We start from the raw sequence: 21,300 nt of genomic DNA on the forward strand, positions 1-21,300 counted from the left end.
CATTTTTTAATTATAATCTTTAATATAGTACGTTTAAATAATTAAATATAGCAATGAAAATATAATAATTTTCGTAATTTTATATTAAAGATGAAAAGCAAATTATATTTCCGAATTAATATTACAAAATAACGCGAATTAATTACAAAATAATGCGAAAACATGAAGAAAAAAAACATAATTTTGGTTTTTCGGTATATTTAATCCACCTTTGCAATACGAGCAAAATGGGGCAGGTTTTTTCGAAAAAAGAAGCATCAAAGAAGACAAAAAAAAAAGTTTAGCTAATTACCTCGTGGAACTTTTTGGAACTAAGTTTCGAAAGTCATTCAAACATTGTAAAATGTCAAATGATAAGATATAAACTATAAGTTTGTCAAGAGTATTAACTAATCCAACAAATTGAAAAATTTTACTATAATTTCAGACTAATTACTCTGATAAAAATGTAACAGAAAGGTGAAAATCCTATATATATTTCCGAAATATAAATTTAAAAGTTACATTTAAAAAAAATCTTTTAAACATATTTTTTACTACATTTTTCTCTCGTCGGTCCAAAAAGTAAATTATAATGTTTGAAATGATTATGAATACTTAATTTGTGCGATATCAAAGCTGCCTAAACATATTTTAGTTGAAATTTAATTTTTGACTTTTCGCCAAAGATCATGGTCTTCTGGCCCACTTTGCGTTGGTATGTTAAATTTCACAGAAACGAAGAAATTAGGTTTCTTTAAACGAAAGAAAAGTATTTTAAACCCATGTAGATTTTTTACGAAAATAGTCCACAAAATAATGGCAACTAATATATTTTAGTTCGCTAGCCACAAAAAAGGCTTTGCGGGCAGCCAGTTGGTAACCACTGATCTACATCATGTGCATTAGGCCTGTTCTAACCTATGCCTCCCCATCACGGGGAACGTTAACTAAGACCCAAATTAAAAAACTTAACATTTATCAAAATAGAATTCTCCGAAAAATTACACGTGCGCCCTGATATATTAGCAATAATACGATGTATAAAGATCTTAAAACAGATCACTTAAGATAATTATTTACAACGACTCAGCACATCCTTCTCTAAAAAAGAAGCTTCAAGATGTTCAAAATGTAATTTCAATAATATTTTCGACTTCCGCTTAATTTACGTAAACGCCGAATTCAGCCCCGCCACCGCCTTCTTCGTCATCGACGGTATCTTATAAAAATACTTAAATTAACTTATTATCGCACTCTTTTAATTTACTCAAGATGAACTGCATCACTCTGCACCGTAGAAGCCCTTGGGGGGGGAAGGGGGAGTGATGCAGGGATTCAAGAGTAGCATCCACTCTTCAGCATCCCTTCGAAAGTTTTATCAATTCCGCTGTATAGATGTACATATTTTATTTTTTCCATCGTGTATTTTATTTTTTATTTATCTAGACTGCGAATTTATTTACGCTTTTATTTCCTTTGTTATATTTAATGTTTTATTCATTTATATATTGTATATATGTAACTACGCTTTGCGTATTTTTCGTTACCCCCTCCCTTCCCTCATGTTATTTTCAAATTTGATGAATGAGCTCAGATAAACAAAGCTTAAATCAGTACTGGAATACATATTCGTAAGTAAACTGAAAAAAAAAAAATGTACGTATAACAAAAAATACGTGTACGTACTAATACTAGATTGCCGAATTGAGATCACATTCATGTGATCTGGGGCAGCTAGAGTCAGAAAGTTTCGTTTCATATATGGTATGTGAATGGAGAATCACTCGATTGCTTATAGACAAAGAATATAGAACTAGAAAGTCCAGCTCTTGGATTACAAAACTAACACGGGGAACTGCTCGGTGTAGTATGCTATACAAGAAAAACGACTTATAGGGTGAGCAACATACTCAGATATAGCAAAGTGTCATTTGTTCCAACACATTAAGTTCCAACGCATGCGCATAAGAAGCAAAGTGACGGTCAGAATGTACGTGACCTCTGAATCAGTTGCTGGACAAACTGCATGTATGGTAAAGACAAAACTTTTCTTCTTCATCCCAACCCTTCCCCATTTCCAGTATTGGATAGGAGGAGAGGAGGGTGCAAACCCGTTTCTAGAACCTCAACTGTTGTTCTCCCAAATATTGTTTTTTCCCGTTATACATAAGGACCACACGTAACCTTAGAGGACTAGTTTACATTATGTCTATGAAAGGTAGCCTTCTTCCCCTATGTGTCCCGCAGTAAACTGATCGTAAGGACACGGTTCCAAGTAGAACACCGAACTCAAGCATCACTGGCTGCGGTCAGTAAGTGGGCAGATGACCACTTTGATCAGCCTGCGTAAGGACCGAGGGTCCACGGTATCGGTTCTCGTTAAACTGTTGTACAGTAAAGTGCTCGACTTCTCGCGCAGGTCTTCGGGCTACGAAACCCGGGGAGCCATTCTCTCTCCAGAGGATCAAAATTGCGATTTCATGTCTTCGGGTCACCCTCAGGGTTGCTTCCCAGACCGTTGACAATAGCCTATTTTGCAACTCTAGTGTGACGTAAGTAAAGTACCTAACTACCTAAGTATGTTTTTTGGCTTAGATGTGGTCTTTAAGAGATTAAATTATTAATGTGAGTGTCCTCTCATTAGGTAAGGCACTTGTGTTTTGGAAAATTCGAATTCTTATAGAGAGAAAAACTGCCATGGACTTTCTCAAGTAGAAAATGAAATATTAATTATTTGTTTGCTTATAGGTCTCTATCCAGAAAACCATGGATTTGTCGATAACTATCTTTACGATAACGATACGGATACTTATTACCTTGGGAATTCAGATCCAAATTCCACGGATCCAATTTGGTGGAACGGGGCAGAACCTATTTGGATCACAGCCGAGAAGAACCAACTGACATCTGCCATGTATTGGTGGGGCGGATGCGAAGCGAGGATCAGAGGTTACCATCCAGCAATATGCGAGAGAGAACGTTTCGGTCCCTCAACGCCAGAAGAAAAAGAAGATTTTTTGGAGAGGATTGATGATATTGTCGAAATGTTCAAACCGTCCAAAAGATTTCCTAAGGATCGATTATCGCTTGTTCTAATGTATTATGGCTCTACGGATTACGCAGGTGAGATAGTTATTTCAGATAGATTCTTTGATTAGAATGTTCTTTTCGGTAGTTTTATTGATATCAATGCAAACAGTTCACAATTAAAGAGATTAATGACAGTTAAATCACATTTAGATAGAGCGTTTGCCTTCCAATGAGGTGAACTGGGTTCGAATCCTAGCGATGGCTGGTAGATTCGAATTCCGCACACTGCTCACACCGACCACAATGGTGACGTAAAACTGTCCTCAGTCGTAGGTAGACGTATCATGGGTTAAAAAACCTTGCTGTCAGGCAAGCTGCAGGGAGGTTTTCGTGGTTTTCCACTCCATGTAAACCAAATGCGGGCTCGTTCCATCAAAAAGTCCTTCCTGAAGGCTAAATGTTACCCAATATTTGATCCAGGAATTCCCTTTTCTTCTGAATTGGGTTCAAAATTACATGGCTGCGGAGTTTAACACTAATAGTCGTAATTGTTTAAAAAATTGAGTCGACTGTTCAACGACGGTTATAAAATATAAAATAAAATAACGAGATAACACAATAAGGAATTTTGCAGAATCTAGAGCTTTCGCCTTTGAATGAGGTGAAACCGGGTTCAAATCCAAGCGATGGCAGGTCGATTTGAATTCCGCGCCCTGCTCGCACCGACCACAGTGCTGACGTAAAAATGTCCTAACTGGTAGACGTATCATGGGTTAGAGATCCCTTGCCGTCCGGGTAACCGTGGGAGGTTTTCAAGGTTTTCCTGTCCATGTTACGAAAATGTAGGTTCGTTCCATCAAAAAGTCCCTCCTGAAGGTAAACTGCCACCCAATATTTAATCCAGGAGTTCCCTTGTCATCTGAATCGGGTTCAAAATTTCAAGGCTTCTGAGTTGAACATTAGTAGTAGTCGTAAACCCTATACGTCTGCTGTTTAACGATGGTTATAAAATAAAGTTCTCTACTGTATAGTGGATGTAGTTTCTTTGTAGAATTTAAGTATAATTTTTGGCCGTGTGAGATATATTCTTATTTTGTTATAAAGGAGGGATATTTATTTTAGAAAAATAAATGAAAACGGTTACGAAAAATTTATTTATTATGTAAATCTTATTATAATGAACACGGCCACATTCTAAAATTATAAAATAAAGAAGAAAGTCTTTTAAAAGGATCAAGAGAATCATTCTTATTGTAACATAAAAAAACCCGTTAATTAGCTCCAACGCCAAGAATTAAAAATTAAAAGTAATTGAATTGTCCCCAACGGACAGTTAGGAGTACAGGAAAAGTTCCATGGTTGGAGATTTATGGAAAGATAACTTAGCCAAGAACAAAACAAGACAGGTAATATTAAATTTGAAAATAATTTGGCGAAAGCTATACGCCAAAAAGACTGGGAGAATTAGTATAACTACGTAACTGCACATTTTTGTGATACAAAATAAGGAGTAAAGGGTTATAAATAGATTTTGTTTCCAATTTAGTTGCGACAGTGAATTAGCGAGTTTTACATTCGTTTTGAAATGAAAAGTTAGAAGCTACAGTGACTGTTAAGAAAATAATATAAACATTTCTATTAGATTTTTATAAAATGTCATAAAAGTGAAATAATTGGTTTAATTTAATTAAAATTTATTTATGAATGATTAAAAAAATAAATTTAAGATAAAAAAAAAGAAATGTTATAAGCTAGGAAATGCCTATTGTGGCATCACAGTGTCCTCAGACTTAGAATCAGGATATTACTATATTAAAAACTTATAATATCTTCACCTTGGAATCGTGGACTATGACCTCAAAAGACGAATGTGGATTTGGAAGAAAAATCCTTTAAAGTTTTTTTGGTGGTTAGATAACAGATTGACGGACAATGGAGAAGGAGATTCAGCCATGAACTTTACTGCCTTTATAAAGCACCTAACATTATCAAATATATCAAAATTCAAAAGATGAATTGGGCTGGGCCATCTAATGCGGTCACCAGGTCACCAATTAAATGCACAGTGCGTAAAAAAAGAACAGACTACAACGAATAACTTTTGATCTAATGATCGGATCTTCAAGTTCTAGGATTCAATCTTAATGGTTCGATGGGGTGACCGTACATATGCTAATTAATTAGTGAAGACGATATTCGAAGTTACAAAATCAGACACAAAAGCGTACTTTTCCTGCATAAACATACATTTTTTCCCCCGACGGATTCAGATTTTGACCCCACAAATTTAGGAAGTAGCCGCAATCTGGGAAATATGGTTCAAGCAGTTTAATCTTAACAGCTGAGAAAAATTTGGTTCCCTTAATATTAATTTTATTTTTTACACATTTCATTATATCTCAAGAATTTTTCAAGCGAACTAAAACATTTTCGCTTACAATCATAAAATTCGTTTATCCAAAGATAAATTCATACAAAAATATTTTTTCATTATATTTTATTTAATTGCAGTCGAAATAACTTTGAATAATAAGACGTAAATTTTTTCAAGTCATTTTAAAGAATGGAATTTTGCATGGCAAAATCGGTCGAATAGTTCCTGAGAAATCGAACTTTTACGAATGTCGCATTTTTAAAAATTCACTTTCTCAGGAACTATTCGACCGTTTCGCTTAAGTTTTGTATTTTGCTTTGTATAAATGTATTGTTTAAAATGATGTAAAAATTGCATACTTTACAATTAAAAATGTTTAAATAATGTCATAAATAAAATTATGAAAAATATTAATTACTTACTGTAAGTTGTATTTTGTAAAGAATTATCTTTGGATAAACGAATTTTATAATTGTTCACGTTTGTGTATCAATTGGTTAACATTGTAAAGCAACACGTTAAAAATAAATACAAATAGGAAGTATATGAAAAAATCCCATTACATGTGTGTTTAAATATAAAAGTATTGCCAATAAACTCGTGCAAAACATGTAATTATTTAAAAACTACAGTGCGTCTAATAATTGGGTCTAAATATTATAATATACTAATATAATACCTGATATAATAAATATTCTATATTTATGTAATATATCGTCAAATTTATACTATCGTCGAATTTATATTACATATCGTCCAATTTAATCAATCGATACACGAACGTAAATAAGTGCAAACCGGTTTCAGTCGCGTAAAAACAATAAAGCTGTAAAGTATCACGTGATAATTAAGATTTTGCATAGAATCTTATAGTGCGTCTAATAATTTGGCCACGGATTGTAGTCGTAAATATCTAGTCACCAATCACCAATAACGATTTTCCGAGTGGGCGTGTTCTTGAACCAAAATTAATGGGTATTTTGACTATATAGCTCATTATGTTTTAATGCAATCAATTTTTTCAATTGAGACTTTAATTCTGTTAATATATATTTTTTGAAAGGTCATCAATACGGTCCAAATTCAAAGGAGATGAAAGAAGCTTTGTATGACATCGACAGCATTCTAGATTCCATGATGAAGAAGTTAAGAAAAGCTGGTTTGGATGACGAAGTAATTTTAATTTCATTAACTTAATGATCTTAATGAACACATTCGGAAGACTTGTTTTACTTTATTAACAAATCATCAGTTGTATCTTTTTTATGACTGTCTCCCCAAGTCTTGATGGTCCCATCAAAATTTTTTGATGGTTTATGTTGGTTTCAATGCATTACGTGATCATCCAACACCATCATCCAACATTTTACATTATGCTTTCATGGTGTTTATATGCCAACATACTTCCATCCTTTCATAATGGAAAATGAGACTCTAATACTTTGATGGTTAACCATCAAGATAAGTTTGATTCTCATGAACCAACAATCCATGATGGTTCCAACTATACATTTTCATGATAGTTTAAGAATTCTTGTTTTTTTCTCAGGAATATACCGTCAAAACAATTTGTTGTTTTTTTATATTGGACCATCATAAATCAGACAGAGTTCCCACAATTAGCAGATAGTGGTTCATGATCGCTCCAACATTTGATTTCGAAGAAACTATGATGGGAATTTCTGATGGTTCAGTTTGAACAAACCAACAAAACAAGTTGCTATTCTTATGTTGGACCCTCGTAAACAGTCCGAATGCCTACATCGGGGTGATGGTTACTTATGTTTGCTACCATCAAAAAATATAATGGTTCATGATGGCATTATTAATGGCTACCATCAAGATTATGGTCCATCAATGGAAAACCATCGAAAATTTTGACTTGGGACCCTTGCCACTGAGCATTTTTTCCCTTCCTTTTTATTTATTTCTCCTAGAATACCTGATTTTCTTCCTTACATACATTGTATTACCTAAGTTCAAAACTTTTGATGGTTTTCCATTGATTGACTAACATAATCTTGATGGTAATCATCAGTAATTCCATCATGAACCATTATATTTATTAATGATAACCGACACAAGTAACCATCACCCCAATGTAGGAATTCGGATTGATATATGAGGGTCCAACATAAGAATAGCAACTTGCTTTGATGGTTTGTTCAAACTGAACCATCCGAAATTTCCATCATATATTATAAAAGAAACATAAATAAAACCAAATAGTTTTGATGGTATATTCCTGTTGAACCAACAAGACTTTCTATTAAACCATCATGTAATTACATTGTTGTACCATTATGGACCATCAAGAGTTTCCGTACTATACTAGAAATCAAATGATGGAAAGATGATAAACAACCATCATCCTAATGTAGGAATTCGGGTTGATTTATGATGGTCCGACATAAAAATTGTTTTTATGGTATATTCCTGAGAACTAACAAGAATTCCCAATAAACCATCATGAAAATATGCAGTTAAAACCGTCATGAACCATCACGGATAACATGGATTGAGCATCAAACTTCTCTTGATGGTAAACCATCATAGTATTCATTTCACAACATGGAATGATGGTAGTTTGTTGTCATATCAAACACAATGAACGCATCATAGAAAATGTAGGATGATGGTGGCCATCAAATGATATTGGACAGTAGAAGTGAAACCAACATATACCACCAAATTTTTTTAAGGGACCATCAGGAATTTGGACTTGGGTACGCAATGATTACCCTTAATACATACAAGGTAAAATATTCTCGCAAAAACCAGCAGCGTGCCCTGCGAGTCAATGACTTAACCAACGGTATGATTGCGGTAATGTGGTAAGCACTGCACTCATGCCGCTTTTATTTCAAAGAACAGCCTGATATTGAAGGTATTGGCTATTTAGTTCTAAGAGCCAATCATATAACTCTTGAAAATATTATGTGAAATTCATTCCTCATTTAAATAATTTTAAAGTTCTCTTTTTCGTAATTCTCTTCGATTCTGACGTTCTTAACACTAGAAAGACGGAAAATTAGTATATACCTATATTGCCGAAAAGCAGTCAAAATGACTAGATAGTGAATGCGTCAATAAATTTGTTTAAAATTAATTTTTAAAATTTTTTATATTATTTACAGTTCTGCAACAAGTTATTAGTAAATAATAACAATAAAAAAGTTATATGTTGTTCAAAAAGTCACAAAATTCTAAGAAATTGTGTCATTGTATACATCATTGTTTTTCTAATTGAAATTAAAAGCAGTCAAAATGACTTCCTTAGGCAATCTAGTGTTAATGTCTTAAACTTAGTTCCTTCCGGAAATTTTAAAAAACAAAATGCCTGTTTGTCTGAAAAGTATAGCGAAACTATTTCCGCGACCGGAAATAAAATTTCCAAAGAACAATGTTCTATCAGGTTTTATAAGATAAGGATGTAGAAGAATGGATCGTAAATTATGCAGTTTCGGAAGACAGCTTCGTAAATTATATCGCTTTCACCTGTCAGTTATGTTCCATTATTTATAAATTTTTTTTTACCAAAAACTTATGAGAGAAGACTATGTGTCTTGGATTTTACTGCGATTTTAACTCTTTTATTTGAGAGTTCTATTGATTATAACTCCTTCAATTGATAATTCCGTTCATCGTAACTCTTTCAATTGACAGTGCAGTTCCGTTAATTAAAGCTATATTAGTTTAAAGTTATGTTCCGTTATTTATTTTAAAAAATTTAACCCAAATCACACGAGAAAAGAGTATTTCATAGCTTGGGATTAATCACGATTTTANTACACGATCCAAGCTCAAAGCAAAACAAGTTTCCATCAATATCAATCAATCTCTGTTCAAGAAATTGGATCGTCTAAACAGGCCTTTAAACTTAATGATCTTAATGAACACATTCGGAAGACTTGATTTACTTTATTAACAAATCATCAGTTGTTTATTAACAAATCATCAGTTGTATCTTTTTTATGACTGCCTCCCCAAGTCTTGATGGTCCCATCAAAATTTTTTTATGGTTTATGTTGGTTTCAATGCATTACGTGATCATCCAACACCATCATCTAACATTTTACATTATGCTTTCATGGTGTTTATATGCCAACATACTTCCATCCTTTCATAATGGAAAATGCTACTTTAATACTTTGATGGTTAACAATCAAGAGAAATTTGATTCTCATGAACCAACAATCCATGATGGTTCGTACTATATATTTTCATGATGGTTTGAAGGTATTTCTTGTTTGTTCTCAGGAATATAACATCAAAACAATATTTTTTTTAAATATTGGACCATCATAAATCAGACCCAGTTCCCACAATGGGCTGATATTGGTTTATGATCACTCCAACTATTGATTTTGAAGAAACTATGATGGAAATTTTGGATGGTTCAACATGAACAAACCATCAAAACAAGTTGGTTTTCTTATGCTGAGCCATCGTAAATCAGTCCGAATTCCTACATTGGATGATGGTTACTTATGTTTGCTACCATCAGAAAGTATAATTGTTCATGATGGCATTATTAATGGCTACCATCAAGATTATGGTCCATCAATGGAAAACCTTTGAAAATTTTGACTTGGGTCCCTTGCCACTGAGCATTTTCCCCCTTCCTTTTCATTTATTTCTCCTACAATACCTGATTTTCTTCCTTACATACATTGTAATACCTAAGTGCAAAATTTTTGATGGTTTTCCATTGATTGACTAACATAATCTTGATGGCTATAATTAATAATTCCATCATGAATCATTATATTTTTGATGGTAACCGACATAGGTAACCATCCCCCTAATGTAGGAATGTGGACTGATTTTTCAGGGTCCAACATAAGAACAGAAACTTGTTTTGATGGTTTGTTCATGTTGAACCATCAGAAATTTCCATCATTGTTTATAAAAGAAACATAAAGAAAACCAAATGTTTTTGATGGTATATTCCTGCTGAACCAACAAAACTTTCTATTAAACCATCATGTAAATGCATTGTTGAACCATTATAGATCATCTAAAATTTCCATCACAGTTAATAAAGGAAACACAAAAAAAATCCATATAGTTTTGATGGTATATTCCTGCTGAACCAACAAAACTTTCTATTAAAGCATAATGTAAATGCATTGTTGTACTACTATTATGGACCATCACGAATTTCCATACAATACTAGAAATCAAATGATAGAACAATCACGAACAACCATCATCCCAATGTAGGAGTTCGAGCTGATTCATGATGACCCAACATAAAAAATTTTTTTTATGATATATTCTTGAGAACTAACAAGAATTCCCAATAAACCATCATGAAAATGTGCAGTTAAAACCATCATGAACCATTACGGATAACATGGACAGTTGACTCACGAGAATCAAACTTCTCCTGATGGTAAACCATCATAGTATTCACTTTCCAACATGGAATGATGGAAGTTTGTTTGTATATCAAACACCATGAACGCATAAGGGGAAATGTTGAATGATGGTGACCATCAAATGATATTGGACTGTCACAGTGAAACCAACAAACCATCAAAAAAAATTTAAGGGATCATCAAAAACTTTGACTTGAGTACGCAACGATTACTCTTAATACTTACAAGTTAAAATATTCTCGCAAAAACCCGCAGCGTGCCCTGCGAGTCAATGACGTAACCAACGGTATGATTGTGGTAATGTGGTAAGCACTGGTCTCAAGCCGCTTTTATTTCAAAGAACAGCCTGATATTGAAGGTATTGGCTATTTAGTTCTAAGGGCCGATCAAATAACTCTTGAAAATATTATGTGAAATACATACCTCATTTAAATAATTTTGAAGTTCTCTTTTTTTCGTAATTCTCTTCGATTCTGACGTTCTTAATGTCTTAAACTTAGTTCCTTCCGGAAATTTTAAAAAACAAAATGCCTGTTTGTCTGAAAAGTATAGCGAAACTATTTCCGCGACCGGAAATAAAATTTCCAAAGAACAATGTTCTATCAGGTTTTATAAGATAAGGATGCAGAAGAATGGATCGTAAATTATGCAGTTTCGGAAGACAGCTTCGTAAATTATATCGCTTTCACCTGTCAGTTATGTTCCATTATTTATAAATTTTTTTTTACCAAAAACTTATGAGAGAAGACTATGTGTCTTGGATTTTACTGCGATTTTAACTCTTTTATTTGAGAGTTCTATTGATTATAACTCCTTCAATTGATAATTCCGTTCATCGTAACTCTTTCAATTGACAGTGCAGTTCCGTTAATTAAAGCTATATTAGTTTAAAGTTATGTTCCGTTATTTATTTTAAAAAATTTAACCCAAATCACACGAGAAAAGAGTATTTCATAGCTTGGGATTAATCACGATTTTATTTGGCAGTTCTGTTAATTATAACTCTTTCAATTGACAATTCTGGTAATTTAAACTCTTTCAATTGACAGTGCTTTTCCGTTAATTAAAGCTCTATAAGTTCACAGTTCCGTTCCGTTATTTATTAAAAAAAATTTAACCCAAATCACACGAGAGAAGAGTATTCTACAGATCGGGATTAACCACGATTTTATTTGACAGTTCTGTTAATTATAACTCTTTCAATTGACAATTCTGGTAATTTAAACTCTTTCATTTGGTAGTGCCATTTCGTTAATTAAAGATCTTTCTGTTTACAGTTACGTTACGTTATTTATAAAAAAAAACTTTAATCCAAATCACATGAGTAAAGAGTATTCTATAGCTTGGGATTTACCATCATTTTAACTCTTTTATTTGAGAGCTCTGTAATTATAACTTTTCCAATTGACAATTCTGTCAATTATAACTCTTTCAGTTGACAGTGCTGCTCCGTTAATTAAAGGTCTTTCAGTTTACAGTTACGTTCCGTTATTTATAAAAAATATTAATTTTAATCACACAAGTGAAGAATACTTTATAGCTTGGAATTTACCATGATTTTTAACTCTTTCATTTCACAGTTCTGTTAATTATAACTCTTTCAAATGACAATCCCGTCAATTATAACTTTTTTAGTTGACAGTGCTGTTCCGTTATTTAAAGGTCTTTCAGTCTACAGTTCCGTTCCGTTATTTATAAGAAGTTTTTAATCCGAATCACACGAGAAAAGAGTACTCTATAGCTTGGGATTTACCATGATTTTAGCTCCTTCATTTGACAGTTCTAATCATAACTGAATTGTCAGCACTTTCTGAACACCTATAATAAGTTTAAATATTTTGTTAAATTTGCGGTCACATAGTCTTCCATCTAAAAGTCTTATGTATGTTTTTATATTGATTGTCAAGTATCCTCTCAAATTATCTACTCATTATTTATAGGTGAATCTCATGGTTGTTTCAGATCACGGAATGCATGACCTTTCAAATGTGAAATTCATTGATATTGATAAATTTAGTGATTTCATAAAGTATCAAGTATCGTTCGGAACAATGTCAATGATTATTCCACAGGATAATATGCTGGATAAGGTAAATATCTATGAAAATAATATGCTAGATAAGATAAGGTAAATATCTATGGAAATAATATGCTAGATAAGATAAGGTAAATCTCTATGAAAATAATATGCTAGATTAGATAAAGTAAATATTTATGAAAATATTATGCTAGATAAGATAATTAAATATCTATGAAAATATTATGCTAGATAAGGTAAGGTCTATGAAAATATTATGCTAGATAAGATAAGGTCTATGAAAATAATATGCTAGATAAGATAAAGTAAATATCTATGGAAATAATATGCTAGTGGAAATAATATACTAGGTAAGGTAAATATCTATGAAAATAATATGCTGGATAACAATATAAATATCTATGAAAATAATATGATGGATAACAATATAAATATCTATGAAAATAACATTGGATTAAATAACAATAAGATAAGTATATATGAGTAATTGATAAGATAAGTATATATGGAGATATAATTCTAGGCAGATTATATGGAGATATAATTAATGATGGAAACCTATGAAGATAATATGTTGCATGAGATAAATATTTATAATGACAACATGCTATGCTGCTAATTGTAAACGAAGCTCTAATTTTAAATTAGTATTAAATTAATTTATATTAATTCTATTAAGAAATTATTTTCTAGATAAAGTAAATAGTTATGGCAATAATTTGCAATATATGATGAGTAGGTGAAGCGATAATATTCTGGATAAAATATTAGTAGATAATGGTAATTATATCAATAATCTCCATGGATGTCAGTAATTATATGTATGCATATTATCTCTTATAAAAAGGAGGCGATATTCTTGATAAAGTAAATGTCTATGAAAAAAATATTCAAGGTAATGTAAATGTCTAAGGAAACAATATTATAAATGAAGTATATACGCATAGGAATAATATTTTAGGTAAAATAAATTCGATGAGAAAAAAATAAAGAAAGTGAGCATGTAAGAAGATAATATACCAGAGAGCGAAAATTTATATGGAGATAATTTACCAAATATGGTAACTGAGCATATTTATATAATATTTTAGATAAAGTAAATACGTATGGAAATAATGTATGCAAATTAAATAAGTGAGGAGATAATATTCTAGATAAGGTAAATGTATTTGGCTATAATATTCTAAGTTAGATAAATGTTTATCAAGACAATATCTCTCGCCGAGTCAAGCCGAAACCTGTCTTAAATGATGACCTAACTTGAAATAGTTAAATCTCGTTACCATAGTCACCGCCACTGCTCCAGACAAATGGTTGGGGGATTTCTTTACATAGACAAACTGTAGACCTAATATATAATCATTGTTAACATTCACCGGTGGCAGTCAACAACCACCTATTTCGGTCATTCACAGTAGCATATATGGTGATTGTTTTCGTAAAGAGAATGCGATCGCATTAAAAATGACTTAACTACTTTTAAACTGTATCAAGGTTAATTCCAACTTTTCTTTTTCAATGTTATAGCTTTACGAAGCAATGAAGCAAGCAAATTTGAATGGGGTCGAAGTATACAAAAAAGAAAATATTCCAGAAAAATATCGAATCAAAGAAAATGAACGGACAACACCTATTGTCTTGATGGCAAATGAGGGATTTTTAATTAAAGGAGTAAGAGAAAAATTATTTAAAATTATTCTTCTTTAATGTATTTCATTATGAAAATTAACAAGTGTTTATTTTTTCCCATTTCCTTTTTAATCTCTAAAGGTATATTTTAAAGTGTAAAACTTTCATAATAAATTTTTTAAAATGAATTGATTATTTAAAAAAAAATATGTAGTATTTTTTTATTATAATTAGCATGTTTTTTCTATAATATTGAGAAAACTAAAAGATGTTTATTTACTTCAGCTCCAGTGGCACGTTTTTAAATGCAGATGTTTTTATAATAAAAAATTTTTTAAAAAATTCCTAACTTTTTACGAAAGTTATTCGAAAAAAAAAATTTTTTTTAAAGCATTTTTTTCTTCAAATTAGTCATTTTGTTTTGTATATTTTATTAAGTAACTCAATAAGTTATAATAGTTCATTTTAAAACTAAAAACTTTCATAATAAAACTTTCGAAATTTATTTGATTTCTCTTTAAGAAACAGTATATTAGGCATTTTTTGTACAAAATTTACTATACTATAACAAAATATACATACAAAAAGCTCTAAAAAAGAACATAAAATATTAACATGTTTTTTAGAAGAAGATTAGAATTATTCCTATGATATTTTTTGTTAGAAAATTTAATCACTGTTTTCTATTTTCTCAGCTGTAATGTTATTCTTTAATATTTAAACATCTTGTTCAATTGTTGGAAAAACTACATTTTCTTTGTAGTTAAGTACAACTACTTTTTTTTTCAAATGTAGCGACTACAAGCTACTTTCCAAACGTAGTCACTAATTTCAGAAGACAAACTTAAATGGAGAACTAAATGTTCACCAATATTCAAAATGATGTTGAATACAAAATTGACTTGGTTAAATATGAAGAGATATTAAGAAGTTTTAATTCATGTTTACATGACATAGTTTTTTTTATTTATTCTATTGCACTCTTTACGACTTTATTCTTTTAACCTTCAAGCTCCATGCTTTTCGCGACAGTGATTTAAGAAATGCCAGGAAGTTATCAAATATTCGTGATTTAATTCATCAATACTTTTTTATATCCACCAAGAAATAAAGTATAGAGCGAAAAACAAAGAAATTAACCACGCTGAATAACTTTCGATTTAATGATCGGATTTTCACGTTCTAGGACTGAATCTTAATGGTTTGAGGGGGTGACGGCAAATATGCTAATTAATTAATGCAGACGATATTTTAGGTAACGAAACCAAACACAAAGGCGTACTTTTGTAAATGTTCCCGTAAAATCATATTTAAAATTCGATTTCTCATGAACAATTTAACCGATTTCGCACCGATTTTTCCGCTTGGCGACAGAGGCATTCTCATTGTGTACGCTGAAGGGACCATGAAGGATTTGCACCAATCAGATTCGATACAATTTTTGCGTTTGAACTTTGTTTCTTTATTTAACTAAGGTTAATTGTTTGCTCAGAAATCGTTGCTAACTACTGTTTTTTGTATCGTATTGCTCACTACGTTACTTCTTTTAAAAAGTAGCGCACTGCACGACGAACTACGGAAAAAAGCAGCGACTACAGTAGTTTCGCTTCTTCCGACCACTGATCTTGTTAAAGAAAATTGTGAAATAAGTTTGTTACTTTTTATGAAAACTAATCTCGTATCTGCATGGAAAAAAAATATAATTTTTATTTCCAACATTTTTCTTTTTAGTTAAGTGATCCCAACAAAGCACTAAAAGGTCACCAAGATAAACTTCATGGTACTCATGGCTATGATCCTGCTCTAGTGGAAGATATGAGAACAATATTTTTGGCAACTGGTCCTGGTAAATATGTCATTTTTACTTATGTGATCAGTTTGTTATTAAGAAAATGAAATGTCATTATAAAAAAAATCTGTATAATAATAAAACTAAAAACAACTTCACAAGAAAACAAATAAAGTCGCAACTACGGTCGGACTACTATTTAACGAACTTCCATTTTGCAAACTGATTAAACCACTAGACCACTAAAAATGGTTTGACATGCTCTTAATAAGTAAAATGCCAGATAAAGAATTTTTTTTCTTCATGTTTGTTTCGCTGAAGAAGAAAATCGTCTGCAAGAAACAATATTTATTATTCTTTCATCAATTTCTTTAAATACGAACAGAAAGGCGTGTATTTCCTTAGGATTTTTAGGTACAATTTTTATTCATTTCGTATTAATAAAATAATAGCTTTTATTCAATAACTTTAATTTTCTTCATTTCACACTCAAGCAAAAAGAAGGCTGTACAACGTCAACGTCGCTTCAAGAGTTGGCGACGTTAATAAACGTTCGCGCCATTTGGCGTGTACTTAAATGCAAACTCTGCTCTCTCTCTCCTTTGGGATAATGATTTTTTCTTAACTTGCAACTTAATATAGTGTTGGTGTTACCTCATTTTGAAGAAGAGCGTTAGTGGATTATTTTAAGCTATACAACAAAGTGAAGGTAGAAAAGCGTGTTTGGATAAAAACAACGTGTTAACATTTTGATGTCTTTTAGTAATGCATCGCTATCAAGTTGAAATTCCGAATACTTGTTAAACAACTATCAAGAAATAATACTAATGAATAGTTTAAAGTAAGACTTTTGTCTTTAAAAACAGCGTGGATCTTCTTTATATTTCCAAAAGCCAATAAAATCAAAACATCAGATATTTTTTAAAAACCAGCTTCTGTACATTAAATATTCTTGGAAGTATTTTTAAATCATTTTTAACTATTTTAGTTTTAATTTTTTTGGTGTTCCTCAAACTTTTGTATTAAAATATTGTGCTTTGACTATATTAATGCAATATTAGAACGAACTCTTTTTTTTACGGATGTAATCATGTGAGCTAATGACAAGATTATCTTTTCCTTATCTTGCTTACCGGCTTTAATTTTTAATTATTCTCTTAAACTTTTAAATATTTTATTGATTAATAATTTTTTAACATAAATTCTACACAAGCATGACCGAAAATATCCATTTCTTCACTTTTAATGTAATATACTATTGCAGTTTTAGGTCATTCTCTTTCATTTTTAATTTTGAGACATTGAGCAATTGAAAATTTTAAGTCCCGCAGTGGACTGACCGTTAAGACGCGGTTCTTAGCAGATCCCGAAGTCAAGCATCACTGGCTGCGGTCAGTGTGCGGGTGGGTGACCACTTGGATCAGTCTGCGTAGGGACCAAGGGTGTGCGGTATTCGTCCTCGTTAAACTGTTCTGTCGTAAAGTGCTCGACTTCGCGTGCAGGCAGTCGGGCTACCGAAAGGGGGGGGGGCATCCCCTCTGCAGAGGATCAAGATTGTGAGAGCATGTCTTCGGATCGGATCATCCTCAGGGATGTTTCCCAGACGGTCGCCAATAGCCCATTGCGCAACTCTAATGCGACGTAAATGAACTACAACAACTATATCTTCTTTTTAAAAACTTTATAACTTATTTTAATTTATAATTTCATATATTTTTCAGCTTTTCAGGAAAGGCGGTTGACTGATGCATTAAATATGACTGACCTGTATAATGTGATGTGCAGTGTTCTGCATCTTGATCCACTACCAAATAATGGATCTTTGGACAAAGTTAAATCAATTTTGAAGAAGGATAAACCATCGCCCACATACATTAAATCGTCAGCCCCTCATCACTTCTATTTCATCTACTCAGTGGTGTCTTCTTTACTGTGTTTATCACTTCACAAATTTAAAATATTATGAAACTCATGTAGGCTGACACACTTTTGAAACTGTTATTGTTTTTATTACATGTACTGTCCCTGTCAAATTTATTAGACGCACTGTAAGATTCTTTGTAAAATCTTAATTAACAGGTGATACTATACAGCGTTATTGTTTTTAAGTGACTGAAAACGGTTTGCACCTGTTCTACACAGCGTTATTGTTTTTAAGTGACTGAAAACGGTTTGCACCTGTTTACGTTCGTGTATCAATTAAATAAATTGAACGATATGTAATATAAATTCGACAATAGGATAAATTAGACGATATATTACATAAATATATGGAATATTTATTATATCAGGCATTATATTAGAATATTATAACATTAAAACCAAATTATTAGACGCACTATAAGATTTTATGTAAAATCTTAATTATCAGGTGATAGAAAACAGCTTTATTGTTTTTATGTGACTGAAACCGGTTTGCACCTTTTGACGTTGGTTAAATTAGACGATATATTATATATATATGACGATTGGATAAATTTGACGATGTATTATATAAATATAAAATATTTATTATATCAAGCATTATATTAGTTAGCTCAGATCATTAGACGCAATTAAGTTTTTTAATAATGACATGTTTTGCGAGAGTTTATAGGCAATACCTTTATATTTAAACATGCATGTAATGGGTTTTTATTCAGGAGATTTTTCATATACTTTCTATTTGCATTTATTTTTAACGTATTGCATTACAATTTCAACCAATTGATACTGGAGAGTAAACAAATTCAAATGGGTTTCATCCGGGTAAAAACAATAGAGCTGTATAGTATAACCTGATAATTATAAACAATACAGCTGTATAGTTATTTAGGGCCGGTATAGCCTGGTCGGTAGGGCGCTGGGTCCATGTTCGAGAGTTCGTGGGTTCGAACCCCGCCGGCTGAAGACTCCCCGCGTAGTAAAGTGACTGATGCACGTTAAATCTGTCGAGTCTCAAAAGTCCTCCATGTTCCCATAACAAATCAATACCTCTGGGGGTACTGGATTGGAGATCGATCGTTCTCTGATTCAGGTCAAAATTACGATCTGTGGATGAATGAATGGATGTATGAATGGGTCCGCCCTATAAACGGGTGTGACGTATGGTGTGGCAGAAGTCGAATTCTTGGCCATAGATGGCGCCACTGAAAAACAAGAAACGCACACTCTGCCTTAAATTAGCTTGGTTTCGCGAAGCAGGCTTGCACGTGTGACAAGTGGCATTAGAACCAACCAACCTGATAATTTTAATTTTATATGGAATCTTATAATGCGTGGAATAATATGGCTATGTATATATTTGTCTCGAGGCTGAGTCCTAGGATTTCCCCTTGGCTTTGAATGCTGTATTTTAGAAGACTCAGTTAATTCCAATTTTAAATTTACTATAGACGCTTAAATTAATTTTACTCTACTTTTTTTGATGTACTTGTGACTAAACACCCTAATCATCTTGCGACCTTTGTTTATAGTTAACATTTTTACAGTCCCTGGTATCCCCTCATGCTAATTGAAATCACNAATATAGAATATTTATTATATCAAGCATTATATTAGAATATTATAATATTAAAACCAAATTATTAGACACACTCTAAGAATCTACGTAAAATCTTAATTATCAGGTGATGGAAAGCAGCTTTATTGCTTTTATGTGACTGAAACCGGTTTGCACCTGTTTACATTCTTGTATCACTTGTTTAAATTCAACGATTTATAATATAAATTCCTTAATTGGATGAAGTGGACGATATGTTATATAAATATAGAATATTTATTATATCAAGCATTATATCGGTACATTATAATAATTAGCTCAAATCATTAGACGCACTTAAGTTTTTTAATAATGACATGTTTCGCACGAGTTTATATGCAATACTTTTATATTTAAACATACATGCAATGGGTTTTTATTCAGGAGATATTTCATATATTTTCTATTTTTATTTATATTTAACGTATTGCATTACAATGTCAACCAATTGATACTGGAGAGTAAACAAATTCAAACCGGTTTCATCCGGGTAAAAACAATAGAGCTGTATAGTATCACCTAATAATTATAACTTTACTTAGAATCTTATAATGCGTCGAATAATATGGCTATGTATATATTTGTCTCGAGGCTGAGTCCTAGGATTTCCATTTGGCTTTGAATGCTGTATTTTAGAAGACTCGGTTAATTCCAATTTTAAATTTACTATAGACGCTAAAAATTAATTTTACTCTACTTTTTTTGATGTACTTGTGACTAAACATCCTAATCATCTTGCGACCTTTGTTTATAGTTAACATTTTTACAGTCCCTGGTATCCCCTCATGCTAATTGAAATCACCCTAACTGGCAGAAAATGTCTGCTTTTCATACTTCCGTTTTTCGCGCCCATTTCGTTTGGTCTTACTCTTCTTTTTTTTAAATTTTTTTTTTCAAATTCGTTACTCAACTTCTTCTGCTTGTTTTGTTCCTAACAGCGGATTTGACCCTTCTATAAATGATTCAGCTTTTGATAAACTCAGAAGACTCAAACGTTCCTCTTTTTCTTATAACTTTGCAGATAACTTCATTATCGTCTTTTTCCATCAAAAATAAAAATCTTAAATATTATATACAGTACGGAACTCGTTATCCGGAAATCAGAAAACCGGAAAACCAAAAAACCGGAATGAAATTCAATAAATTTTCCCGCCATATTTTTAAAAAAAATTTTTTTTTTTCCTTATAAGATTTTTCTTTCTTTTTTGAAAGATGTTTACCTAGCCATCATTTTGGAACTAATCATTAGTGTATTACTTCATCGTTTTTTCTTCTTTTTAAGATTATTTCCAAAAATTTTTTTTTTTAGTTGGGTTTAACAATTAAAAAAACGGCTTTTTGTAGCGATTCAGAAAACCGGAAAAATCAGTTATCCGGAATAGCGATGGTCCCGATCGTTCCGGATAATCGGTTCCCTACTGTATTAGGAATTAACAAAAAAATTCCTAATATCCTATCCCGTTTTTGGTTTGAAATTCGTTTTCAGGCCTTTTAATGAAATTGAATTTAAGTTATTTACATATCCTATCACTATTAACCGCTTCCTTGATTATC

The 21,300-nt window shown here is 31.8% G+C and overlaps 1 protein-coding gene across 1 annotated transcript in view; it reads left to right on the forward strand.

The window, feature by feature from the left end:
• Positions 1-18,316, forward strand: part of LOC107441075 (glycerophosphocholine cholinephosphodiesterase ENPP6-like) — a 22,953-nt gene extending 4,637 nt beyond the window's left edge. Inside the window, exons 2-7 of the mRNA XM_016054215.3 lie at positions 2,731-3,105; positions 6,450-6,559; positions 12,711-12,860; positions 14,336-14,479; positions 16,169-16,283; positions 17,948-18,316. Of these exons, the coding sequence (XP_015909701.2) occupies positions 2,731-3,105; positions 6,450-6,559; positions 12,711-12,860; positions 14,336-14,479; positions 16,169-16,283; positions 17,948-18,192 (1,139 nt within the window). The 3' untranslated portion in view covers positions 18,193-18,316. The remainder of the gene's footprint in view (positions 1-2,730; positions 3,106-6,449; positions 6,560-12,710; positions 12,861-14,335; positions 14,480-16,168; positions 16,284-17,947) is intronic.
• The last annotated feature ends 2,984 nt before the right edge of the window (positions 18,317-21,300 follow it).

Source organism: Parasteatoda tepidariorum, chromosome 9 (genome assembly GCF_043381705.1).
Source record: "Parasteatoda tepidariorum isolate YZ-2023 chromosome 9, CAS_Ptep_4.0, whole genome shotgun sequence".
In the NCBI taxonomy this organism is placed as follows: Eukaryota; Metazoa; Arthropoda; class Arachnida; order Araneae; family Theridiidae; genus Parasteatoda; species Parasteatoda tepidariorum.